Source organism: Pinus tabuliformis, chromosome 4_2, assembly GCF_031772625.1.
Source record: "Pinus tabuliformis cultivar Carrire ecotype Pingquan chromosome 4_2, CPIR1, whole genome shotgun sequence".
NCBI lineage: Eukaryota > Viridiplantae > Streptophyta > Pinopsida > Pinales > Pinaceae > Pinus > Pinus tabuliformis.
The window spans coordinates 406,857,671-406,884,854 of NC_142304.1; the positions used below are offsets into that span (position 1 = coordinate 406,857,671).

At 37.7% G+C, this 27,184-nt stretch overlaps 1 protein-coding gene across 2 annotated transcripts in view; it reads right to left on the reverse strand.

Annotated features, from left to right (window-relative positions):
• Nucleotides 1-4,206: 4,206 nt before the first annotated feature.
• LOC149169697 (SAC3 family protein B-like) overlaps nt 4,207-27,184 on the reverse strand; it is a 39,081-nt gene continuing 16,103 nt past the window's right edge. The window contains exons 8-12 of one of the 2 annotated variants that reach the window (XM_089428771.1): nt 7,991-8,083; nt 7,072-7,865; nt 6,876-6,984; nt 4,797-6,787; nt 4,207-4,760 (exon numbers count right to left, since the gene is read on the reverse strand). In XM_089428771.1, the coding sequence (XP_089284897.1) occupies nt 4,538-4,760; nt 4,797-6,787; nt 6,876-6,984; nt 7,072-7,865; nt 7,991-8,083 (3,210 nt within the window). In that variant the 3' untranslated portion in view covers nt 4,207-4,537. Of the gene's footprint in view, nt 6,788-6,875; nt 6,985-7,071; nt 7,866-7,990; nt 8,084-27,184 lie in introns of both variants that reach the window. The other variant, XM_089428769.1, reaches the window with a different exon arrangement.

The following is a 27,184-nucleotide window of genomic DNA, read 5'->3' on the forward strand; positions in this document are numbered from 1 at the left end:
CAAAGAGTTCAAAAAGGATACATATTGGGTCACATGCTAAAAATTCAGAAATTAAAGGTCAAAATATGGTTAATTGCATCATGTACCTAGTAGTAATTCCTCGAGACACGTGCATGTAGCAAGCATGTCTATGTACACATGTTTGTGCAAACTAAAATGTGCATTGTGTTAGGAATAGATGTTATACTTTATGCACCAACCTTAGTGTAGCATGAATGTGTCATGATAGCTTCAACAAGTGTAAGGGATGGAGTCATAAGTTCACATATGAAAATTAGAATTTGAGAAGTGTTTAATTGATATGGGTTTTAATGTTTCCATATGTTGAGGGTGATTTAAATTGTTATAACAACTAGGTTACAATCACTTTATCTGCCTTCTAGGCTCTTAAATTTTCCTATATATTAAACATGCATACGACAATAACAAAGTTATCAAAAAGGAGTATCCATTATCCCTTTACAATGAGCGCATGTATAAAATATGTATGTTCAACTTCGGCCTATAGGTGAGATGGTTTGTGCAACACCCCCTCCCCCCCCCCCCAGGGGGCTTTCAAGGCTAAAACATGTCAAGCTAGTTATTAGTAAGCCTGCCACTTCATTATTCCCAAGTAGGTCAAAATGGATTCATCCCTACCCCTAGTGGCATGGTGGATACCTTGCTTTTGACGGAAGAAAAAGAAATTTCTAGGTGATGTACCCTTAGGTGACAACGCAATTGAGACCAAGTGCAAGCCCTAGATAATTTTAGCATAAAATATACCCATTGTCTACAATTTCCAATGCAAACCCATTATTTCACATTTTTTTATACGATATAAATAGCAATATATAACATCTTCTGTTATTAGGTCGTTGTGTATGTGCCCCCTTAAGGTCATAGATCAAGTTTTCTTTGGGATAAGCCCCTCTCATTATTAATAAACAAGTGGAGATGTTAATCCTTCCAAGAACACACATTTTCCAACCCTTTGTTAAACCATACATAGGTAACAAGTAATCGGCCCTTCGTACTACATAATAGTGGCAAGATTCTACACATAATCCAAGAGACCAAATGAAAAAAAAAATCCAAGGTTGACCAATGGTCAAAGTTAAGTATGGTTTGACCATGCTCAATGTCCCTAAAAATAAGGAAAATTTGTGAACTGAGAAAGTGTGTGGAGATGTAATAGAGGCATTCAAAGAGTTCAAAAAGGATATAGATTGGCTAACATGCTAAAAATTTAGATTGGGTGAGATAGTTTGCGCAACACCCCCACAACCCCCCCGCCGCCCCCCGCCCCGCTTGTGCCCTAGGGGCTTTCAAGACTAAAACATGTGAAGCTAGTTATTAGTAAGCTTGCCACTTCATTATTCCCAAGTAGATCAAATGGATTCATCCCTGCCCCTAGTGGCATGGTGGATACCTTGCTTTTGACGGAAGAAAAAGAAATTTCTAGGTGATGTACCCTTAGGTGACAACACAACTAAGACCAAGTGCAAGCCCTAGATGATTTTAGCATAAAATATATCCATTGTCTACAATTTCCAATGCAAACCCATTATTTCACATTTTTTTATACGATATAAGCAATATATAACATCTTTTGTTATTAGGTCACTGTGTATGTGCCCTCTTAAGGTCATAGATCAAGTTTTCTTTAGGATAAGCCCCTCTTCCATTAGTAATAAACAAGTTGAGATGTTAATCCTTCCAAGAACACACATATTCTTATTCCCCAAACGAACAGTTAAGCCAGTGTTGAATAATGTAATATAGTTAACAAAGTATCTAATTTGTGTCATATATTTAAATTTATGTATCTTAGACTAATCTTTCATTTCATTTGCTTATAATGATTATGCGACATAGGTTATTTAGCTCGTGTAAGCTTGCAAACACATATCATGTAGACCCACAAAGATTGTGTTATATTGAGATCCTTTATAAAGAATGACTGTGGTAGGTCAAAAGGAATAAGTCAAAATCTCAATTCCTTAATAAATCCCCAACCATTGATGGAAATGAAATGTCTACATAGTGTAACCTTTGGAAACAACATAGTAGATACAATGCAAGCTTTAGATAATTTAAACATAAAAGACATTGTCACCTACAACTAGCAAGGCAAACTTGTTATTCAAGTCTCCTCCACTACAATATGATAAACTTTTTTCCTTTTTCTCCTAACAAAAGGGTGAATGTTTTAGTGTTAATTTGGGTTATGTAATTAACAAAAGAATGCATTATATATCAAGTCATTTTAAGTTTATATGTCCCTACATTTATCTTTGAGTCTTGTTAACCTAAAGTGATTGTACAGTGTGGTTATTTAGGCTTAGCAAACACATAAACACATTATATAGGCTCACATAATCATTATTTTGAGATCATTTATAAATAACGATTATGATAAGATGGAAATTTTATGTTATTGGGCTAATCACATAGTCATTATTACGATAGATGAAAAATTTGTGTCATTAGACTAATCTTTGAGCCTAGTAATGGTTATTCAATGTAAACTCCAAGCTCACTAGAGAATGTGAACTTGTAAATATATAAAGTCATATTAACTTTTAAATATATGAAGCCATGAAGCTTACACCATGCAAACCCACTATCTTAATAAATGTAAATGGTTATGTTCTTTCAAGCTTTCTAAGCATTGTAAACACATATGTAAACCCACAGAAATCATTGTTCCTGAGATTATTAATTGTTTCCATCTTTATAGAGGATGCTTGTCGTAACAAATCATTGTTCTTGAGATTCTTAATCATTTATACTTTTTATATTGTGATAAGAAATCATTTTTCTTGAAATTTTTAATTATTTATACCTTTTATATTGTGGTAAGAAATTATTGTTCTTTGTACCTGAGCGTTATCCTGCATCGCTGGGACAGCGCGCTATTTGCCTCTCCACCCGGGTTCGACCCACGGATACATGATGCACTGTCGTCATAGCTAGTGTAACCAATGTAAATTGTGTTCTAGGGTTAATATAATGCTTCTAAAGAGGGACTTACCCCCTCATTTTGAAAAAAAAAAGGAATTATTGTTCTTGATATTATTTACTTATCCTTTATAAAAAGTCATTATAATAAGATGAAAAAATTATAATAAAATGAAAAAATTGACTTTTTATAAAAAGTAAAGATGAAAAAATTATAATAAAATCATTATAATAAGATGAAAAGATTGTGTATCATTAGTAATTATTTATATCTTTATAACTCTTTATATCTTTATAAAAGATGATTGTGGAAAGAAATCACTGTTTTTATATTATTGACAACAAATTGTGTATCATTAAGCTAATTTTTTGGCCCTGCTCTTGGGAGCCTGAAAGCTTTAAATACCCTTCGGCCAAGAGCCTGAAAGCTTTAAATACCCTTGGCCCAGTGATGTAAGCTCTTTGGAGCGTGCAAGATTTAAAAACCCATAACATGAGGACCCAGGAAGCTCACAACAAGCAAAGCCACCATCTTAATAAATGTAACTGGTCGGGTGGTAAGATTAAGTTAAGCTCACACCATGCAAAACCACTATCATAATAAATGTAACCGGTTCGGGTGGTGAGACCAAGTTTAGTGTGCCTTCGTAATTACCCCATCCGACCGAAAAGTGAAAGAGACAAAATGGACCGTCATCAAAAACCAATGGAGTTTTATATAAGAAAATAATATAAAATTCAGCCAACAAAACTTTGAAATAAAATTTTAGTAACTGAGTTTATTTTTTTCAACAGATTCTCTGCCATGGTTAGGCAGGCGTGCTGATATTCTCCCCACCATGATTTAAACATAATTTAACCTTTGATCCATGATTAAACAAGCAATATTTAATGCTCAGTTTATATTACAAGTCTTTTATATTATTGTTAGAATATGTGAAACTTCATCAAAAAGCTATGCAATATCCAATAATCACTTGTGTCCGTCTCTTATTAACATTGCTCAAATTCAGTATTATAAAATACATATTCAGAAACCCATCATTAAGAAAGGTAAATATGAATCAGCAAATTTTGATTGCGTCTGGGAAGGAAAATGCTAGAAACCAGACATGAAATCCATGATGCTCTATTTCATTGAAAAGAATTGAGGCCGTGGTGGATAATTCCAAAACCAATCATCGCGAGAAAGAGAAATATGAATCAGCGATTCTCTATTGCATGTTCAGGAAAAAGATTCTTATAAAAATGCCAGAAACCAGAAACGAAGGTCAAGGTGCTCTACCTTATTGTAATTTTATTGAATTTTTACTATGTCTCATAAAGTGAACATTGATACAGCTATAATGTATTTACATCTGTATCCGGGTACAACATACAGGAGGAAAATGGAAAACAAAGTGGCATTTTACGCTCTCTAGCTGTCAAGAACATATGAACCTGTTCCTTTGCCTCGGGACCCAACATATATCTGCTGCGAAAGCCACACAATAATTCAGCAATGTATTTTTTTCCAAAAAAATGGCCTTGCTTATAGTTTATGATTTATACAGTTACAAAATTTACACACAGCACAGTTGCTCAGCTTGAATTCTCAGGTCTGAAAATTATTTTCACCCCTGAAATACACTGCTAGCTTTTTATCTATGGAACTTTGAACTGCATGGCATTGCTCTAATAAGGTAGACAAATTATCCATGCCATCGTTGGTCACCCAAGTTGGTTCGCAGATGGTCATCCTGCAGTCAATGTCATTTGATAGTAAACTGTTAGAAACTCTTTCATGTGATCTTTTCATCTCTCCTGGAATTAAAACTCTTCTTTCAGCGTAATGTGTACTGTCTATAACAAACTTTCTTTCAGCGTATGGTGTACTGTCTATAACAAACTTTCTAGCTGTTGGATCCAATACAGCTGGACAACCCATTGTAGTTGCCCCTTCTACTGCCAATGCAGTCTTCCTGATCTGTTCATTTACCTTTTCACAGAATTCAGTGGCTACCTTATCAAGCTGAAGCTCTCCCTCTGTCTGACCAAAATCTATAGTGTGCTGCACCTCATCATGATCTGGAATTTGGAAGTTTACTTCTTCCATGCCACCTTTTTCTACCAAAAAATTGCTCATCAGAGGTGATTGCACAGGCGCATCCTTGAATTCTCTGGTTATTTTATCCAATACCACTGATTCTTGATTGCCTTCCCTTGCATGCTGCAAGAATTGATTTTTCAGAGTCTGTCCATTAGGTGCCAACCTTAAACCCCTTGATATAGCCCTGGAACTTGCTTCAAGCATTTCATTTAATGAAGGTTCCACTTTGGTAGCACTTGCAGAGGATATAAAGACTTGACGAGCAGATGAAAGAAGGTTCTTTACATCATTTCCTGCCGAAACAATGGTGCGTGGTCGTGAAACATATGCAACAGGAGCAGGTTCACTAGCTAATAGCATTAACCGCCAATTGTAAATTTTTCGAAATATAGGAGCCCATTTTGGAATAATAAGACATCTAGAACCAATGCATTCATAAGAAGTGTTGTTTTGTACCATTAAATCAGCCTCCTTCAACATCATCAAATCACCTTTTCTTGCCAAGCTTATCTCACTCAAATATTGACATAAGGATTTCTCAAGATATGTTTTCTGTTCTTGGACGTCATCCAATGCACTAATTTGAGGATGTAAATTCAATGATGAATATTCTTGCAATTTGACCCCACAAGAAACAGGACCCCAGTTTAATGAAGGAAAGTAGGGAAGCTTGCACACTCTGAGTGCATGAACAATTGAATCAATGTTAGAAGCCACGTTCCATCCAGACTTGGGCAAATATGAGTTTAGAAATCCACCTTCCACAATATCATCAAGCACATTAATTTCAGGTGGCGGCCAACCAGGAACACTGTTCTGAGCTGCAGAAACAATGTCACTTTCAGTTCTTTCCAATGCCTGATTGAAAACAGTAATACAATCCCTCGGTGTCACTTCTGATGGCTTCACATTTAAGAGGGCATTCAAATGAGGGTCCAGAGACTCCAAAACCAGATCTCGAACGTCTGAAGGATAAACATTTGGTTGTAAAGGAGCATGATGGGCAAGCCACAATAACCCCTCTCTTAAGCAATCATCACTAAAAAACCCTTTGACATCATTTTCATTCTCTCTAACAAGAATAACAGACCAGCTACTAATCCTCATCCTATCCAATTTATGAAGCTCTAACAGGTTCTCTATTGTGATTCCTTCAACATTTCCAGAGCTCAAGATAAGGAGAGGTAAGTGGGAACCCGGTTGAACACTCCTTACAAGAGACTGCAGTCTTGTTCGTTCAAGATCCCACCGAACATTGTCAGCCAATAGAAACAGAAGGCCGCTTGCTCCTACTAAGCTAGCCTCGTTGCTTTCAAGACTGTCAGCATCAAAAGCCACATCTCTCAAAATGGACAAACTTAACAAATCATGAGTGCCACTACCTTCAGTATCCATGGCAATCCATTTCTTCAAAATAGTCATATCTGACTTGCACTCTTTGCTGTCTATTTCACCATTGCTCATTAATTTAGCACGCAACCATCGCCCCACCATGGTGCTGTGAAAGTTACATGATTCCATAGAATGGCCTAATTTATCCCGCATTCGAGAACATGTCACTAACTTCCAACATAGACACTTGGCATGAGGATTTTTTTCTTTTAGAATAGGCATGATTATCTCAGGCACATCCAGTCTTGACCACATTCTTTCATGTCTCTTACGTCTTTCTCTTATAATCTGATCAATCTTGATCTCTAACGCCGGTGGAGGACACGTGGGTATGCCTGCCACGAATTCTTCAGAGCATGCATTCTGTTACAGACAATGGGCAGTAATTTCCTGAAATGGAAGACAAACACTATACACATAAGAGACTATTGGAACAGAATTTGTTAAATACCACTTTGTTGGATCTAACAGGAGGGCCCAAAAAGAGAGAATTCAGAGCTTTAGCAGCCTTCATTCGACGCATATTGTGTGCCTTTTTTGCTGCCTGACGCTTCCATTTCCTAGTTAAAGATGTCAAAAATTGTCAGGAACAAGCAAATAGAATCCTTACTACCTATAATAAAATCAAGTTGCGGATAAGAAACTACCTCAGGAAAATCTTCAATTTAGCACGATTAGCTTCTGCCATCCACATAGCCAGTCTTGCTTTCTCTTCTTCAAGTTCAGATTCAATTACGACACTCTCATCTTCTTCGACTCTCTCAGTACCATGTGTTTCAGCTTTATCACATAACGGTTTTGATACATCCTTTCTTTCAACTGGATTCACTAAGCATTCTTCCACCAGAATAAGACTCCTGTTAACTTCCAACTCTAGTTCAGAAGCAAACACATTTCTACGTTTTTTCTTTGGCTGATGCTCTTGCAGTGAATTCGACAAAGGTAGTTTAGACTTTCCTGCTACAGATCTGGGTGTCACATGTTCTATGCCCAAATTTGGCATGGGCAATGAGACTGGCAACTTGTCTGCTTCCTCTACCTCTTCCATTTGATGACTTCCAGACTCTTGAAGAATCTGCCAGTGTTGGACCTGATCTTCATCATTGAGTTGCCCATCCTCTTCATAATCAGGCATTTCCTCTTCTGGGGGGACAATGGAAGCAACTGTAGATTCTTTGGACTGAGTATCCCTATTAGACTTATCAACTGGAACATCCAAAGCCTTCATAGCTTGCCAAGTGCCATCCATAATTGGCACCTGACCAGAAGAAAACACATCGAAGACTACTTTTGCAGACCTTTTCTGATGTACAAGTTGGGAACACTTGGTGGGAAAATCCGTATCACTACTCAAGAATGGACCTTCTTTCACCATGTAAGCATCTTCATATTGCTTGAGAGAAAACCCGTGGTATTCTAGAAGACCTTCAATATCTTCTCCCTGTAATATGTTACAACTTCAACTCAGTTACACAACAGATATGAGAAGAAAATATAGTGCATAAAATGAACCAATTGCATCACATAACTAAGAAAAAAGAAATAAGACTTCAAGAAGAAACGTACCTCCATGCCTAACCACTTTACAACCTGAGCAACTGGAATACCCTGATTCTTCTGCAACCCACTGTGCAATGAAGCTAATGCTTGAGTCCGCAACTGACAAGAGAGGTGATGCATAAGTTTTTTGCTTCATAGCAGACACATTAGGCTAAATCTGGTCTGTTTCATGTGTGGTGGCTCTATACTAGACTCTAGTATACTGTTTACTTGAATACAAAAATTCTCCCATATTATTGCATATTAGATTGGTTTAGGTAAAAGTTTATTTAAAAAGGACATGTCATTAACCATTGAAAAGGTGATCAACTGGTTAGCACTCACATCAATATAATTCCTGAATAATATGAAAAACTTCATATTTCAAAAAATAACATGTTTAAGATCAACCATCATATTTAGTATTTACTATTGATGGGAGGAAGAAAATGTTTTTCATGACTCTTGTTCACTTCCAAAATGTTGTTTATGGTCTCATTCACCTTCTTAGAGAGTGAAAATTTCAAAACTAAAACAGTATTAATTTCTCATCACTAGCACTTATTCTCCAGATTTTGTTCCCACTTAAAACGTAGGCAGTTCATCTTCCCTCCCATTCATTGAACCTAATAAGATTGATCAACTGGTCAACTATCACATCATACTAAGAAAGAGAACCCTCCAAACTTTATGCAGAAAAATTAGCAAGTTAAAGATTAGCCATCACACTTTGTGAAAACAAAAGCTTTCTTATCAACCTTCACTTCCGATTTCACCACGTCTTTTATTATTAATATTTTCTCTTACACATTGCACAGTGCTTCTTCACTACCCCTTTCATTAAATTTTCAGGTCGTACATGTTTTTAGTGCACTGCCGTTTGATATGACTTATATCTGGCATACAATGCATTCTGAAACTCCATTTTCAGCTTAGTTCCACTGAATTTTCAAATGATGTGTTTTCGAATAATTTTTAAGTTCCAAGTTCTAATCTGGCATACAATGCATACTGAAACTCCATTTTCAGCCTAGTTCCATATTTAGAAATTGTCCGTGTTCTCCAGAATTGAATTTTCAAATGATGTATTTTCAATTGACTTCCAAGTTCTTGATCCAGCAATAATCCAATTATGATTTTATTGCACTTATTTTGGGTTTTTTCCAGAAGATTTTTGTGTGACAATCAAGCCTCCTTAGATTCTACTAGCATAACATCCAAAAGGCCATTAAAATTCTATAATATGTGCATGTTCAATCACCAAGATCCAGTTCATATTCAAATTCAGCAAATAAAAACTAAAAGTCAGCAACAAACTGTCCTTGTCCAATAAATCGCAAAACAAATCATCCTCAAATTTCTCGTTATGAATATTTGAAACCCCTTTTAAGTTTTTTATTATAGATGAAGTTATCCAGGTACTGATGTGGGTACAGGTATGACACTTTCCAAAACAGGGGGGCAGGGAAACATGACGGATGGTAGGATACATATATCAAATTTTATAGATACAATATATAGAAAAAATAGAACTGAAATTAATTAGATCAACAATGACTCAAACATTTTTAGATTCAAATCATTCTAGTGCACCATTCATCAACTGACATTCATCATTACACATTCTTTCCCTTTCAAGATATGGTGTGGAAATAACAAACAAAATAATCTGAAAGTTGAAACTTGACGAAATCTAAATTTCAGAATTTCAGGAGAGAAGAATGTCAATAATGATTAAGAATTCTTAATGGTGAATCACCAGCCTTGACAACAAATTCCTGCAACAAAAACAGTGAACGATGCCCTATTTCCTCTATCTATGCTGGTGTCTTTCAATTTTACATCACCAAACTGAAAATGCAAAAGCTAGCATGAATTTGGGGTTTAACGATACAAAAGGGGGTCAGCACTTAGTTGTTTTAGGGTTTCATGCTGGGCCCACACTCTAAACAGTACAAAAGGGGTCAGCATTTTGTTGTTTTAGGGTTTCCTTCTGGGTTCACCCTAAAAAACCTTACTGGAGCTTTTTAATTACTAAAAAACTTTGTTTTCATGATAGAATCAGCTTTGCAATTCCCAAAATCAGGGTATATCTCCAAATCCGCCCAAGTACAATGGGGTACATGAAGGCATTGCAGGGTACAAGTCAGGTGCAACAGGGTATGAGTACATTTCAGGTACGTGGTAGATGTAAAAAGAATCCAACCTTCATGTGCACAAACCCATGCCACTTATAGGTATTAGGTATCTTTTTTTTTAATTATTTACTTTAGAGGAATGAAAAACAAGATTAAAATTGTTGTTCTGGTGTACTAAACAACTCCTCACGAGAGCTTCTTTAGAAGAGGTGCAGAAGCATGCAGAAGTTGCTCAAGGCCCAACGCTCATCTCTGGAGGGGCAACGTTGGGGCCACAAATTCATGCCTGTTCTTAGAACGAGGCAAAGCACCCCCTGGGAGGTGCTGAGGAAAGTCAAGCCATCCCTCAAGGGATCTATGTTGCATGTGTGATACCACCAAAACAAAACCTCTCAGGATTAAGTGAGATCACCTTCATTAGGGACACAAAACAATTAAAGCATCATAATGATGCAACCATATTTAATGTTAGGGGCACAGAAATACTTTGCACAAAACTCACCTTCAAATGTCTAATAGGATCAAGACCTGTAAACATGCTACCTCACTTATGTTAGAGATGATTAGGTAGGCAACTTTATTAGGTGTTTCCAACCCCCAAAGGGAGTTACATGTTCCGAGTTGACCCATCAATCCATAGGTGTCTGTGATATGGTGGTCATGGAGTAGGAGAGACTTCCAGGCAGATGCCACACACATGAGACCAGCCAATGGGGTCCAACATCCAATATCCAGAGTGTAATGACATGAGGGGGGAGCAATCGTGGTGGCATGAGCTACCCCTTTCCTCGACCTACTTTTTCCACCCCTCTAGTGCACCTTTTACTTGAATGATTCATCTTTGTTTGGTGCATTGCTTAGGAGCTCAAGCTTGTTTTATGTTTTTCCAACACCCCTATAAGATGTATCAATTTCTTGTTCATCGAGGTTGGGACACTCAAGAGTTCCTTTATTTTAGATGAAGCATTGAATGCTTGAGGAACTAAGTAATGGTTAATGAGGGGGGTAGAGCTCATGCTAGGCTTTTCCCCAGCCATTTTTTTCATTTTACATTTTCTTTCCATTGTGGCTTCATATGCTTTTATCATTCTTTCATTTGCCTCAACCTTTGGGGCCAAGTTTCCATGCCCTACTTCAAGGATGTGGATATAGCATGCCAATCCCAATGACAAATGACTATCAACCCAAAGAATGGAGATGGACAATTGAGAGAGATGGAAAGTGGTAAGTATGGATTATTCTAGACACGCTATATCAATTAGTGCCTCCTCAGTATTGCGCTTCCTAAACCATTATGCCTCAGAGGAGGTCCCACTAGATAGAGTCAAAGACAAACCTCCCAGGTTAAGTGTGGGAACATGGATACAATCCAAATTGATCAAACATCCAATTTTCCCCATGATCCATATTAATATGCCCGTAACATTAAATGAAAGCACATGATTGCTAGAATAGCTAAGAGTATCTGTCAATAGATGACCCACCTTCTTTCAAGAAGAATGTCAGATGGGTGAGAGTAGTGACCAATGTAATAGGCAAAGAACTCTGGCATAATGCTATTTGTTGACCATCATAGGGTTGTTGGCTAGTTGGCTATCAAATAAGGACTAAATTTTTCTCCTATGGGTTACCCACTTTTGGTGAGTAACAAGTCCCGCATTCCATTCAAATTCAACCCTTCATGATTGGAAATAACAATTTTAACAAGCTTGTCTCCATTTCATCGTTTTCTTCTTTGCACCTTCACAATTATCCCTAATAGATTTGGGAATGGAAATTAAAGAGTTTTATTTTAGACATCAAATCTTGGGTAAAGCACAACATCCATGACTCAACTTCCCACAAGAAGTTTCGAGAATCAAGTCTTGATGAAATGCATAGAAGAATAGAAGATTTGTTTTCACAAGAACTTCCAAAAAATGAAGGGTATGTCAATGTCCAATTATGTAGAGCCCAAAAGGAAAAATCATCATTCTAGAGATTATAATCAAATCTATGGTTAACAACAACGGGTAAAAATATTAAGCGCTTCCACATGTAAGCAAATGTTAGAAAGTTGAGAAAACAATGTTTACGAAATACCTTTGTCAGATTGCATCAAAACCAAGGACATTTGAGACATAACTATGTTGCTTATGATCATTTAAGGTTCACTTCACAAGCGACAAAACCTTCAATTGAGAAAATATAAAGCAAGTTGAAATTCAAGATTATATACCCTCCTAATTCGAGAAGAAGACAATGCTATCCTACTTAATCTTGTTACTGAAGATCAACATTATGTGTGACTCTTTCTAAGGTCCTTGATGCAAAGTCTCAATTGCACTCCAAAAATAAAACGTTGAAGGTACCACAAAATGACAAGTAATGTTGATTTCATGACATATAACACATCACCAACCATGCAATCATCTACCTACTCTTCAATCAAATAAAATTCAACATTGGCTAAATAATTCAACCCATCTATTGTCGATGCAAAACCTGATTTTTCCTCCAAATACATCTCGACAATACAACATATGGATGCCAACAAGAAGTTTTTGACCCAACCATAACCTACAAACAGCCTGTTACCCACCATTTTGTGGGTAATATCCCTAGGAGAAAAAATTTCTCCAAGATAGTCCTCAGTCGGCAACCAGCAGCCCCTTGTAGCCATCAGCTAGCTCACTGTGCCATTTCTCCACCACCTGAGTCGGCCATGTCGTCCCTCGCCTATCTGCCATGATCGTATGTTTGAAGGTGGGCCTCCCGAAGCTAAAGGTATGCCTTGTCATTTTGAAATTGAGTCTTGTAGGTTGCTTATCATCGACACTTCTAGGTATGGATTAATGGGGGGATTCGGCGGAAAGAGTGGGCTAGGTCTGTGCTTATGTCCCCTAGACCCCTTTTAGGACTTCACCTTGGATTCTAGTCTTGTGGGATCTCTTTTATTGACCATTTGGTTTCAGGGATGGTATTTCATGGGAAATCTCGATTTTGGTTGCATGGTCCCGCTCCCTTATCCGCTTATATTACCCCCTTTCCATTCATTATTACCCCATCCATCACTTCTCCCACCTGGGTCCACATTCCTCCATCGGGTCCACATAGGGTCAGCTCACCCCTTCCCCTTGCCCACAACTTGGGGCATGGGCTGGAATGAAGCCCAGAGGTTGATGCATCTAAAAAAGAAGTTAAAAGCATATATGGCCACATTCAACAGGAAAAGTACCACAAAATGCAAAAGATGGTCGGGACAAAAACATTTAGCATGTGGTCAAAAGCCATTACATGAAGCTCTACCCCATCATCATGGCCATCACCCTGGTTCCAAAAGGTTCTATGAACCTTCCTCATCATATAGGAACCCATGATTGTCCCAACCCCTGGAGGGCGATGAACCGCCCTACCTTAAAGGGGGGAATTCACTATTATATCTTATACATCGTACTCTAACCCCTTGAGCCCCGAGTAGTTAATCAAAGAAAATCATAAAAAGGCAAAAGGCATATAAGGAAAGGTGGAAAAATCAAGGTCGGGGCAACTCATGTACCACGATTGCTCCCTCCTTCGCCTTATAAACCCAAGTGTGGGCTTCCCTCTTATTGGCTACCCCTATGCTCTAGCATGTGACCCAGGGTTGCCCCCTCTCATTCCCTACCTCATTCACCTATCTGCCACATGCCACCACCTTTTGATGGATGTACCTTGACTATATTATCCCCTTTAGAAGCAGAAACCACCTAATAGGATTCTTGGTTAACCCCATTAGGAGATTAGGAGACATTAGCACATCCCGAATGCCATTATGGAAGGGTGTGCCATTATGAAGTCCCCACCTATGGTCCATGATTAGGTAAGCTCGTTTGCTTGATTTCTCTAATGACTTCTTGTACTGGCAGCCTAGGGGATGCATTAGATCTTATGCAGGATTGCAGATGGTTTCCATTTGGGGTTTGGTCTCCCTATACGGGCTCCTAATCCTCTATAGGGCTACATTGGCACATATAGGGTGAGCGTTGAGAGCCATGGGCCTCCACAGTAGCAGATAGACATTTAGAGATTGTTCGTGGTTCAAGCATTGGACAAGGAGTATGCACCTGATCCATCATGCCCAGCTGGCCCCAAATCTACACCATACACTTAGCAGATGATCCAGGACTTCTACAATGATGTGGCATCTCCTACATTATCATTTTGGCCCTTGAGGGCGACCTACAGACATCTTCAATTTGTTTGGAGACCCTTGAGGACACTTGTGTGCCCCCACAGCCATTTGGAGTACCACAAGTTATTACAAGGGGCCAACCCCTTGTCCACTGCTTTTGAGGGTCCTATTCATTGTGGCACCCATGGACGTCATTAGGCCTCTTAGAGGGTGCTACGACATGCATAGATTATTATTTGTCCTCTTGAGAGGCTTATCTTTTCATTTGTGAGCTAGTTTAGTGGGCTTGTCACCAAAGTTAGGTCATTTGCACATTATTTTATTTTTAGGGGCTAATGTAGGCTCATTAGCTAAATTGAACTCATAATTATTGTATAAATAGGAGTTAGTTGGATTCATTTGTATCATCACTTGACTGGGGATCTCTCTATTTTTAGAGAATTTCGCACTTTTTCCTTGGAGGATTATTTTGGATGATGGATGAATTTTGATGTATGGATCTGGGCTATTTCTATCTTGGAGCTTCTTATTTGCAAATGTGATGCTGGTTGGATATACTCTCTAACATTGTAAGTGCAAATTTAATGTTGTTTTTCTTGTTGCTGCATACATTTGAATTTCGTTATAATTAGGTCTAATTGTTGCATGTATGAAATGTGGAATTGTGTCTATTTAGCTTATTCTTTGTATGGGCCATTGTTAGATGAATGAAATGTCTTAGAGATCATGTTATCTTGATAAGCTTGCACCACTTGTATGAAGTATAAATGCTTGAAAGTCACTTTTCTTCTCTTTCCTCTAAGATCGGACGAAGTTGATTTTTGGAGCCTCCTTGAACAAGAAACTAAATCCTTCTTCATTATTATCCCTGGCTCCATATCCCCAAGTGAATTAGGGACTAGGCCCTCAAAAAGGGTGATCATTTTAACCCTCTTTTTACCCTTTTCCCGTTTTTTTCCAGGTCTAGACCCATTAGGTCACCTAGAGCATCAATTTCCCGGGAGACTAGCCACAAGAAAACTTCGATCTCCTAGATACAGTTGCATTGTTGGGTCCCCTTGCTCTCCTCCAAATTTGAAGCAATTCTGACGATGGAATCTCTGAATACCCTAAGCCCAAGATCTATGATCAAGTTTTCCCTAGGTGTTCCCAAGGCTAGAACCTAGTAGGATCAATTTGACATCTTTGGGAGAAAATTCTTGTTTGATCCTTTCCCCTCACCTTGGCTAGGTTAAGAACATCATTGGTTGCCAAAATCCATCCCCTAACCTGGGTTGGGTCCACTTGGCCTCGTGTGGTCCCATTCTTCACCAAAGCCTATTTAGCAAGGACTACTAGAGAATCCAAGTTCTCAAAAGGATTTTAGGGATTGAGAACATCTTTTATAAGCTTTATACTTCTACCTCAACCCTCCAATCCTCATCCCCTTTCCCTAGAAGACCAAGTCCCTTGCTTAAAGAGCAAGCAAGCACTATCCTTCAAACTCTTCTGGAAAGGGAATCATTTGGGTCACTCTGCCCCTTCATTGATCTATACTTTATAAGTGACCTCCCAACTACCGGGTCTCCTCCCATCAGTGAAAGTCCATAAAGGGTAGGGAGTCTTAGCTGTGGTGACAGTGGGCTAAGTCTCCATCGTTTCCCTTGACCTAGCAGTGGTCCTCATAGGAACCCCTTTTAGGTCCCCTGCTAGTTTGAGCGGTAACACAACCCAACCTACCCACTAGACCTCCGACTGAATTTCACCACTCTTTACATTCATTTTGCATGTCACACTGAAATCGCAAGGTTGGCAATATTCTACCTTGCTTTGTTGTATAAGAATTTTCTCCCTCACCCTCCCTAGGTTCTTCTCCACTCATCTTTTTTAGCATCAAACTATTATGGTGAATTTACTACAACTGCACATAAACAAAAATATACCTGCTTCCACTACTTACCATCCTGTTTTGCTTTGCCATGTAGCCATGTCTCTCCTAGTTGAGGAAACTCCAACAACAATGCATCTTTGAATGGTTTTCATTTTTCAATTCTATCCTCTCCAAATGAGCATCACATACAATCTCATTTGGTGTCACTTCAGTCTCTAAATCAAAATGTGCATCTTGCACAACATATACCCTGAATGGCTCCACTTCTCCCTACAACTGAATACATTCCATCATAGTTGACTTTTCAGAATCAAAGCAACAAAAATAGTCAATTTTTAGGTTGGATTAGACTTTAAAAACCTTAAATTTCAACTAAAAAGAACTTTGTTGAATACTACCTTGTAGCAATGTACAACAATCAATATGCCTTGCATTGTTCATTGTAACCAACAAGTATCAAATTTCTACATTTGGCATTTTCTCAATTGGAATCAACACAGGTTAGTTAGGGATAGCTAATTACATGGTGTATAAAGAAAGTCCCATGCTGATAAATAATACTTTTCCCTATCTCCTTCTCTCTCATGGTCTGAATTTCTAAATACGATTATGCCATATGGTATTAGAATGATACCAACCTAAAGCTTGGATACATGTGAACACATTAAAGGCACTCGATTGGATGCATGGACAGAGATAGAACATGCTATAGAAAACAAGGTAAGTTGGTCCATTCAATTGAAAAAGAGAGGGTCACATTTATTTAAAAGTGTATATGTCAAAAATTGTGGATAGTTTAAGATTAATATTTATATAGGTCACTAAGAGGAAAGGAAATGTTGAAGTTGAAGGAGAAGGTTGACAGCTCATACATGCACACCCGACAACATAGAAACCAAGCTAGAGCTTGTGAAAAGAATAAGATCTTGAAATTCAACTTTTGTGCGTTTTTTCAGGTGACCAACACATACAGTCATTTTTACTATGTTTTTCATTTGATTGTTTTCAATGAAAAAAGAAGAATGGTAAAAATCTTACATATTGTATAGCTTATAGAACCTCCAACGCTTATGTTTCTATCTAGATTGTCCTCCATGTCATTGTTGAACTTTTATTGAAAATTTGACTATGACAAAATCTGTATTGGTTTCTCTTTGCAAGTTCTTTTTTCCCAATGTTACCTGCTAAGTTGCACCTGGCAGAATTAAAGACCCCATCACCCAATGGACTAGGCACCTGTCAAAACTTTTGAAGACCAGAAGTCCAGCAGGGCAAATCTTGCCCATTCTTCGCTCTCCTCTTCTACATTCTTCTATGCAAATTTTGCACCCCCGTAGGGGAATTGTAATAAATGACACTAGCATGATGAACTTATGTAACAGACTTATAGACAACTTAGGACCTGGTTACTAAGGGAGTCCACTCTAAAGTGTTTTTTCACTTAATTAATTATTCATTTTCTAACAATGAATAACTAATTGATTATTTTCACACATAACCTCCAAAGTTGGGGCGTGTCTTAATAACTGGGCCTTGAGTGTTTTTCTGAGTCTAGAGTTCATGTATATTACCATGCTAAGTCATATCCAAAGTCTTACGGAATGGAATTAGGTATTTTTAGGAATTTTTAAATAATTAAATTTCCCGCAAGACAAGATTTTTAATTAATTTTGTACGTTAGTCAAAAAGTGGTAATACGAGATGTTGAATCAACATGTGAGAAGTCAAAAATCATACTCAAAGTACCAACATTTTCCTAGTACCCACTTTGGGATCCAAAAAATAAATATTTCCTCATGAAAATCCACTTTTACTCACAAACGAGGGAAAAAGACGAGAAATTACAAATTAATAAACTAAGAACATAGTAAAAACATGCTCCTAGTCAAATAAATGTAATAGCAAACAAGCAAACTGATTTGGCATTCAAAATTGAGTTCAAAGGTTGATTTGTAAGGCCAAGTAAGCCCACAAGCTAAGAGATTTGATGGCTGCTATCTAGGCCAAGTCAACTGCCAGCATTGAGACTGAGTTCCTCAAATAAAGGGAGCCAAGTTCACTTGCATTGATCAATGTTTTGCTGTCAGTTGGAAGGTGGATTTGAAGATCGATTTGAAGTAGAGTGGAGTGGGGCATCTGGCATAGCCACTTCCACTCCCCACGTGAGCTATCTCCTAGCTGCTATACGCAGCCTCCATGTGCCCATATGCAACAGCCAGTCAAGGAGGTACGCAGCCCACTTTGAAGCCCCACACAGCAGCACATTTGGCAGTTGGTTCAGGGTTAAATACACTTGTTATTTGGCCACGAGTTGGGAGTTAGAGAGAGGCCCCTTCACTCACAGTTGATGCCACACTTGGCAGCCAGTTTACCCGTACACAATAGTTGTTTACTCTTCGAAAATCCACGAGAATAGTAAGGAAGATCCACACTACCACCTACAGCCAATCTAGCAGACACTTGGAGGATTCAACCAGCTTTGGGATCGCCACCAAATTGGACACTTGTTGATCATTTCTCATTGGGATTCACTCCCATTTTTGTATAAATGTAACCCCCTACTCATTGCTCAAGGTAGTGTTGGAAAGACTTGAGCTTGGGGAAACTCTACTACTTTGTATTGTCATATTGTTCATGAATAAAAAGACTTTGGAGGTCTCATGGTGATGGTCTTGTGTGTTGAAAAATTGGGAGGCTTATCAATTGTGGACAGATTTCTCTTTACATGATAATTACTTGTGAATTTGTTGATATTTTTATTATTATGTTTTCCTTCTTTCATCAAGCAATTACCATAATAAAAACATGTAATAAGAAGACATGTAATAGGCTCCAAGCCAGGGAAAAACCCCTCCAAGGGGAAAACCCAAAGAAAACACTTCTTATAGACCCAGGTCAAAGTGAGATATCCAAGACCCATGACCCTTCTAGATGCCAAGTCAAACCCTCCTTCTTCATAGCGAATTCATCAACAAACAAGAGACCAGCAGCATATTTATCATCAAATCAGCGCCTCGACAAGAGATACTTCAAGGCAGAACTTCCACAAACTCAAGCTTATGAAGAAACCCTTATTTTAGATTTTGGCCCTCCTTCCTTCTGCGAAATTTCAGATCAGATCATGTGAACTGTGTGTCCAAATGAGCTCAACTCTCCTTCAAGTTATTTTTCTTTTTTCTTTACAATAGGTCCAAATAGGACTTTTGACTCTTTGACTCAACATATCCTAGAAGCATGAAAAACATGTTTATCTAATAATAATAATAAAATATTTTTCGTTTAAATAAAATATACAATGATATAAGTACAAAGGTCATTATGAAGACCGAAACTAATTACATTTTCTAACACTCCCTCTTAACTAGGGAGGTATTCATAATTCCACAACCGGTACAAGGATACTTCTCAAATTGAAATATTCTCATAAGAAGAATCAGATTGATAAGCCATCTTTAAGCATCAACGTCATAATAAGCATTGTCAAATAGCAACATAGTAAGGCATTTTGACTAACAAGCCCTAACTCTCCACAAGATTAGAGCACAACATTGGGAAGAATACATATGGACACCTCAGCCTCTCAAGGCACATACCCCATCCGGATGTTTGCTAGTTATGTCCTAGGACTATTCTTATCTTGGATTTCCAATCCTCAAAGAATATTGATCCTCTTCAACCACTCTTATCTTGGATACCCTATTAGATCCTCAAAGAGTGTCAGTCCACAGGACTACTTCCTATCTTGGATTCCCAATCCTCAAGGAGTATCAGTCCCAGATGCTTATCAATCCTCCATTCTCCCTCCCAGTGTGATACACTAAATGTACGGCACTTAGTCCTGGTCTAGTGCATGACACATATGGAGAATATGGTGTCCACCATCACTCCCTCTCAACCAAGGAGGAGGTCCTTACTCCTCAAACATGGAGGAGATTTCTTACTCCCTCTCAATCAGGGAGACATCATCACAATCCTTAGTTGGTCTCATACTTCATTAATGCATCAACTTATCACAATCCTTAGTTGGTCTCATACTTCATTAATGCATCAACTACTTGTTCTTTTGTGGAGATCTTAGTGGTCGCTGCAAGGGCTCCTATCTTGCAATAGAGCTTCAACCTTCTTTCACATTTCATCTTCATGACAGGGTTTCTCGGCTCCTAGCAACATCATGTCATATCAAACTTCAAGCTTCCTGGATCTTGTCAATCATCAAACAATATTGTAATCAACTGGTTCATATGTCTTCTACAAAGCGTCGAGCCTTCTCACAGTTGCTAACACATGTCTTCTTCCTTCATAGCATAGTTCTACCTCATAATTCATATCAGCTTTCAATATTAGTTATGCTCCCATGCTTATCCAACCATCAATAGTGCTATTCACACAATTCATGTGTTCCATGATTAAATCACGCAATTGTAGGTACAATAATATCATCTAACAAAATATGTCAATTGTTATCCTTCCAGCGTTTGCATATATTTCTGCAATATGTCTTTCCAGGGAGCCAAATTGTATCTCAAACAAATCATCAGTATTGGACTTGTCAAGTAATAATGGTCTCAAATCAAGTTGTCAAAATCTACTCCTAGCTCCCTCTGAAGTCAATCATTCCTCTACATGTTTTATCTTCATATTGCAACAAGGTTTTGCTTCATCTTTCAATCATTAATGTGTACTTATCAGTTGGAAGCTTCAGGGTTCCTACAGCTCCATCATGCATATCGTTATCAAGGGGTCGTCATCAAGCCAAGTCTTGCTTGACTTTGTTCGACCATCTTTCTCACCTTACCTTCACAATTTTGATAGTCGTCATTATGTACCTACAATTCTCACCAACAAGTACAACCAAGAAAAATATGCAAAGACATGAGCATGATGTCAATCCTATCAATCTAGATTATTCAAAAGTGTACTTCTAGGGTTCTAGTTACAAACCCTAGATATTTCTTGACCTAACCCTTATTAGGGTTTTTATTTTAGCGGAAAACATCCTAGGGTTTTGACTACAAGCCCTAGATTTTATCCAATTCAATCCTTGCTAGGGTTTTAACACATACCCTAGATTATCTTTTCAAAATTTAGTCCTGCAAATTCTAGATGTTATTTCCCAAGAGCTAGGGTTTCCTTAGTTAGGGTTAATCCAATCTAGGGTTCAAGAACCCTAAATACCAAGGGTCTTCAAAACTTCACAGATTTACAAGTCCTACAAACCCTAGCAACTTTATAGACATCAAGACCTACCATAAAGGAATTGCAAAAACCCTACAAGTATACTAATCACTGCAAAACCCTAACCATACCATAAACACACCTCATATGCAAAGACTATTTACCTCAGTCTTTTGTGATTACAGGGAGTTGCCTCAAAGAGACATTCAAACTTCATTCGGTCCTTCACTTCGTGTTATATAGTATGTCGCCTTCAAAAAAACATGCTTTCTAATTGGTGCACAGATGACAAATGGTTGTAGTGTTGATATCCTCGGTTATATTTTCATGTCATCATAGTCACTTTTTCTTCAATTGTCGAGTGTCAACTTTAAAAAGATGCTTCAACTTTTCCGAATATAGAGCCTTTGTTGAGCTACAAGCTTCAACGTCAGAGATGAGTTATATCAAACTGAAATTTTTGGTCCATTTGAGCCTCAAGAAAGTACTCCATATTTAGTGATGATTTTGGCTTCTTTCTTCGAGTTCTAGTTTCTTCTAAACGGGTCGATTTCATTGTGAAATCCACCGTTATATATATATATATATATATATATATATATGAGTTTGTTGTCATAGAGCAATGTTGTTAAACCATAATAAGAGTGATTCTATGGATCCACCAAAGCATGCAAAGACAAAAGCTTCCATAGGGCAAGTCACTAGGTTATTTCAGATCCAATAAAAAGCAAGGCCACTGTATTTATACGTGAGCTATTATAAAGGCATGCCAACATGAGCCACTATAGAATAAATGTGAGTTTCTCAAAGAATTGTCAGTTTCTTTATTCAAACCATACAAACCAATTGAGCTAATCGAGCAAAAATGTGAGCCTTTATGTTATCACATAAGGGTTATATAATCCACAAAGCTATTAGCACAGGTCATGCCACAGAGCAAGATGCAAACCACCAAAAATGTTTAGAACCATTAGTATTATGATATTATGGAGTATGATAGTGATGCCACTATGTGTCATTTGTATCCCATATGCGAGATGACACTACCATATAATACGATAAGATGCCACATTAAGATGACATAAAACGAGATTCACAAAGTTTTAACATGTTACCATATGAGCAAAGTATCATAGTGCGAGCCTATCCCGAAGATAGAACAAAACCATGCTACAGCAAACGTATGATACAAGAATTTGAGTGATGTCTCCATAGGATATAAATACAAGCCCACATAATGCGAGTTTTCTATCATATTGTATGAGAGATCAATTATGCCATCGAATCGCAGGAATACTATGTGACCCTTTATCAATGTGTGAGAGATCCAAATGTGAGATCTCGTAGGACATATAGGTGTGAGATCAACAAAGTATGTGAGCTTTGAATATGAGTCATAAAAATACGATCCACTATAATTGTTATCAAGCCATGGTGAACTTCCACAAGCTTCAATTAAGAATAGCGAACCATGTATAGACGAGCTTCAACAAAACTCTGAGATCATAGTGTCTCAATCCTAATGTGTATAGCGAGCAAAGACAACTACAATGCCACAGGTGATTGCTGTGTCACGGAGAAGAACGATGACATAGAATATCACAGTAATATGTGTGAGCCTTCATATTCTGAGGTATACAAGTTATTGACATAAGAAATGTGAGCTTCACATTATAAACAATCCATTGTATTTTATGCAATCCAACAACAACGAGCCACAGATCCGACCCATCACAAAATTTTATGTGGGCTATTTCAGATTCGATTTGTCACAAATGCGAGATATTTCTGAACCACGACATTCGGTCTCTTGTCAATGTGAGTTGCAAGCCATAAAACAAGCCACTGATGTATATATCTGAACCATATATGCGAGCTACAGTTGAATTGTAGATGTCATAGATTAGTAATGCAACGAGCCACAAAAGGGTGTGATCCTTCAATTCACCAAAGACTATAAACGAGTCATAGATCTAAGAGAACGAATCATATAAGCCACAGTGATTTAATATATGCGATATCACGAACAAAGAATACAAATTTCGATCCCCTTCGATGTTGCAGACTTGACGATTGTTATCAAAAATAAAAACAAAAGGTGGTCTTCAAGCCTCCGTAAACAAACCTTAGCTCTAGTCCCATGTTGACATTTTTATTGTTATGTTTTCCTCCTTTCATCAAGCAATTACCATAATAAAACATGAAGATCAAAGAAGACGAAAGAACACAAGATATAAGCACCAAGCCAAGGCAAAACCCCTCCAAGGTGAAAACCCATAAAAAAATTTCTTCTTATAGAATCATGTCAAAAACAAACCTTAGCTCTAATCCCATGTTGACAAATCGGGAGGCTTATCAATTGTGGACAGATTTCTCTTTACATGAAAATTACTTGTGAATTTGTTGATATTTTTATTATTATGTTTTCCTCCTTGCATCAAGCAATTACCATAATAAAACATGAAGATCAAAGAAGACGAGAGAACACAAGATATAGGCTCCAAGCCAAGGGAAAACCCCTCCAAGGTGAAAACCCAAAAAAATTCTCTTCTTATAGAATCATATCAAAAACAAACCTTAGCTCTAATCCCATGTTGGCAAATCGTGAGGCTTATCAATTGTGGACAAATTTCTCTTTACATGAAAATTACTTGTGAATTTGTTGATATTTTTATTATTATGTTTTCCTCCTTTCATCAAGCAATTACCATAATAAAACATGAAGATCAAAGAAGACGAAATAACACGAGATATAGGCTCCAAACCAAGGGAAAACCAGTCCAAGGTGAAAACCCAGAAAAATTCTCTTCTTATAGAATCATATCAAAGTGAGATATCCAAGACCCATGACCCTTCTAGATGCCAAGTCAAACCCTCCTTCTTCATAGCAAATTCATCAACAGCAAGAGACCAGCAGCATATTTATCATCAAAACAGATCTTCAACAAGAGATACATCAAGGCAGAACTTCCACAAACTCAAGCTCATGAAGAAACCCTTTTTAAATTTCAGCCCTCCTTCCTTCTACGAAATTTCAAATCAGATCATGTGAATTGTGTGTCCAAATGAGCTCAACTCTCCTCCTATTTATACTGTCCAGAGGGGTTCGAATCGACATGTCCACTGGGGTAGGGTCGACTTGGCATCTAGAGGGGTTTTTGACCCAAATTACATATTTAAAATTCATTTTTTTTTACAATAGGTCCAAATAGGACTTTGGTTCGAATAGACATGTCCACTGGGTAGGGTCGACTTGGCATCTAGAGGGGTTTTTGACCCAAATTACATATTTAAAATTCATTTTTCTTTACAATAGGTCCAAATAGGACTTTTGACTCTTTGACTCAACAATTCCTAGAAGCATGAAGAACATGCTTATCTGATAATAATAATAATAATATTTTTCTTCTTTTTCTTTTACATAAAATATACAATGATCTAAGTACAAAGATCATTATGAAGACGAAACTAGTTACATTTTGTATCAGTGTGGGCATTATTGTAGATTTGAGGTAACTTGTGTTTGGTTCATATATTTTATTGCTTTCAAATTTTGTATCTTAGGCCCTATAGGGGAAGTTTTGCCTCAGGAGAAGGCTACAAGTATTTGTGGTCTTCTTGACTTGCTTACATCTTAGGCTTGAATAAGACATGCGTGTTCTCAATTGAATAACATGTCTTCTCTTGCCATTACGTAAGCAGTCACCTATGATACTAATTTTGTATTGCAGGGTCTTCTTATAGTGTGACACAGGTTATTTCATGCTTGGATTTGACCATATTTTTTATTAAATCAACCATCTTCAAGGCATCAAGGAGCACACAACTCCACCGCACCAAAGGGTTGTCCATAAGTACTTCAAAAGGGATCTAAAAGGGTTTCAAGAACCCCCAAAAAGCTCTTCTTTCTTCCCTCATCCAAAAATCAAATATTTCTTGGTTACTTTCATTGCGCATTTCATTGTCATATCAAGCTCATAAGGTTGCCTTACCTACTGCTGTCCTAACAATAGTAGAATAACTACGGGAAGACTAAGTTTTCTTGGTTGGTTAGGGTAGAAATTTTATTCTAATCATATGGATTTTTACTTAACATTGTGGCTAACATATACAAGAAATTTCAATTTGTTTTAAATCTCTCTTTGGGCATATTCTAACTTCTTTACTTGTTCGTTTTTGACAAACCTTGACATTTACAAGGGGAAATGCTGGTGGATTTTTCCCAACTTTGAGGAATTGGAGCACCTAAAGACTATCTAGAACCAATCCTTTGTAAAAATCAGTAAGATTTAACTTTGTAACTTCCTTAAGAGTTCTTTCTACCCTTGATCCTTCAAGGGATTCATTGTAACTCCTTTAACCTTCTTCATCCCTTTAAGGGATATTCGTCTTTCTCTTGATTTCGATCCTATCACTCGTGAAAGGGGTCTAATAAAGAATCGCAATCTTTTCTTGGGAGTTGGGGGAAATCCCCCTAAGCATCCCTCTTCCCCAATTGGGGATCTTCTTGTGGGTGTGCATTTTGTGGTTTGCATTTTGTGGATTGTATTCTAAATTAACCTAAAGAAGGTAATCACACTTTGCAATTTAGCTTAGTTTCTCTTTCATTTCAACAATCTAATTGCAATCTAGTTTAGTTGCTTTTCCATTTCATTGAGCAATATAATCAGACTTTATTTCACTAAGTGTAAATCTTTGCTTTAGATTAAATTTATTTTACTTCATTAGTTAGATTTCTTTTACAAAGAGTAATTAACCTCCAGCAAGTTTCAACGACTTGTTGGTTGAATAGATTAATTAGGGACCCTTTCCCTTCTAAGACTTCTTATTCTAGGATTGGGGGAAAGCAATAAACGCTTGACCTCTTATTCTAGGATTGGGGGAAAACGATAAACACTTGACTTGCTAAATCAGATTGGGTTACCAACTGTTGGATCTACTTGCAAGTGGGCTGACTTGTGAAATCTAGGGAGCGTGCAGAGCGTTAGCTTCCTCCTTTGGATCTCCTTGCAGCATTCCTTAACCCAGCAAGGATAAGGTCTGAAGGGAAAGTATAACCTTAGATTAGTTACAATTAACTCCTAGAATTAATTTTCCCTTTTGCTAAAGCTTACTAAGCCTTAGTTATTTTCATAGGATCCACCCCCCTTGGCTTTGCTAGGAGTTAGCCTAGACGAAGGAGTTAAGATTTGAGTGACAACTGCTCAACTTGAAATGTGCCCCCAAGGCCACACCAAGTGGAGTTCAAGATTTTATCCATGTTAACCCAAGTGTGGATTTAGGCGGCAACACCCAACAGTACACAAGGACTGACCAAGTGGAGACACACCCCCAACACCTCCCACACTTTTAATATAAAGAAAATTTGTTTGGGATGCTTCTTAACATCCCACTTTTGGGGAAACTTGAGAAAGCGCAAGTGGGAGTTTCCCTTTTATATGGGGATGCTAGAGCACCCCCCCCCCTTCACATTCCCCCTATATAGGGGGTGGGTTTGCAACAAGAATGCCCCCCACAATTTTTTTTCCCAACGACCTTGGACAATGTCTAAAATAAAATACAACACAAACAATGAAGTCCCTAAAGCTAATCTAAATATGTATCTCATGCTTTCATTGTTTATGTTTGTGACTCATCAATGTTTTTCATATATTTAAATCTTTATTTCATTTAGGCTTTTAAACAAGGTCCCTTATGTGAAGGAGCCCGACAGTTCCTTAAATTTAAGGGTGTCTTCATCCTTCCCCCAAATGCATTTCCCCTTTCTCATGTCCCCTTGTCCCAAAAACTTGGTAAAACGTTGCTTTTTCCATCAAAAAAAAAATTGGCTTCTAAGAAGCTTTCTAGCCCATGCACATGGAACAATAACGAGAACCCAACATCAT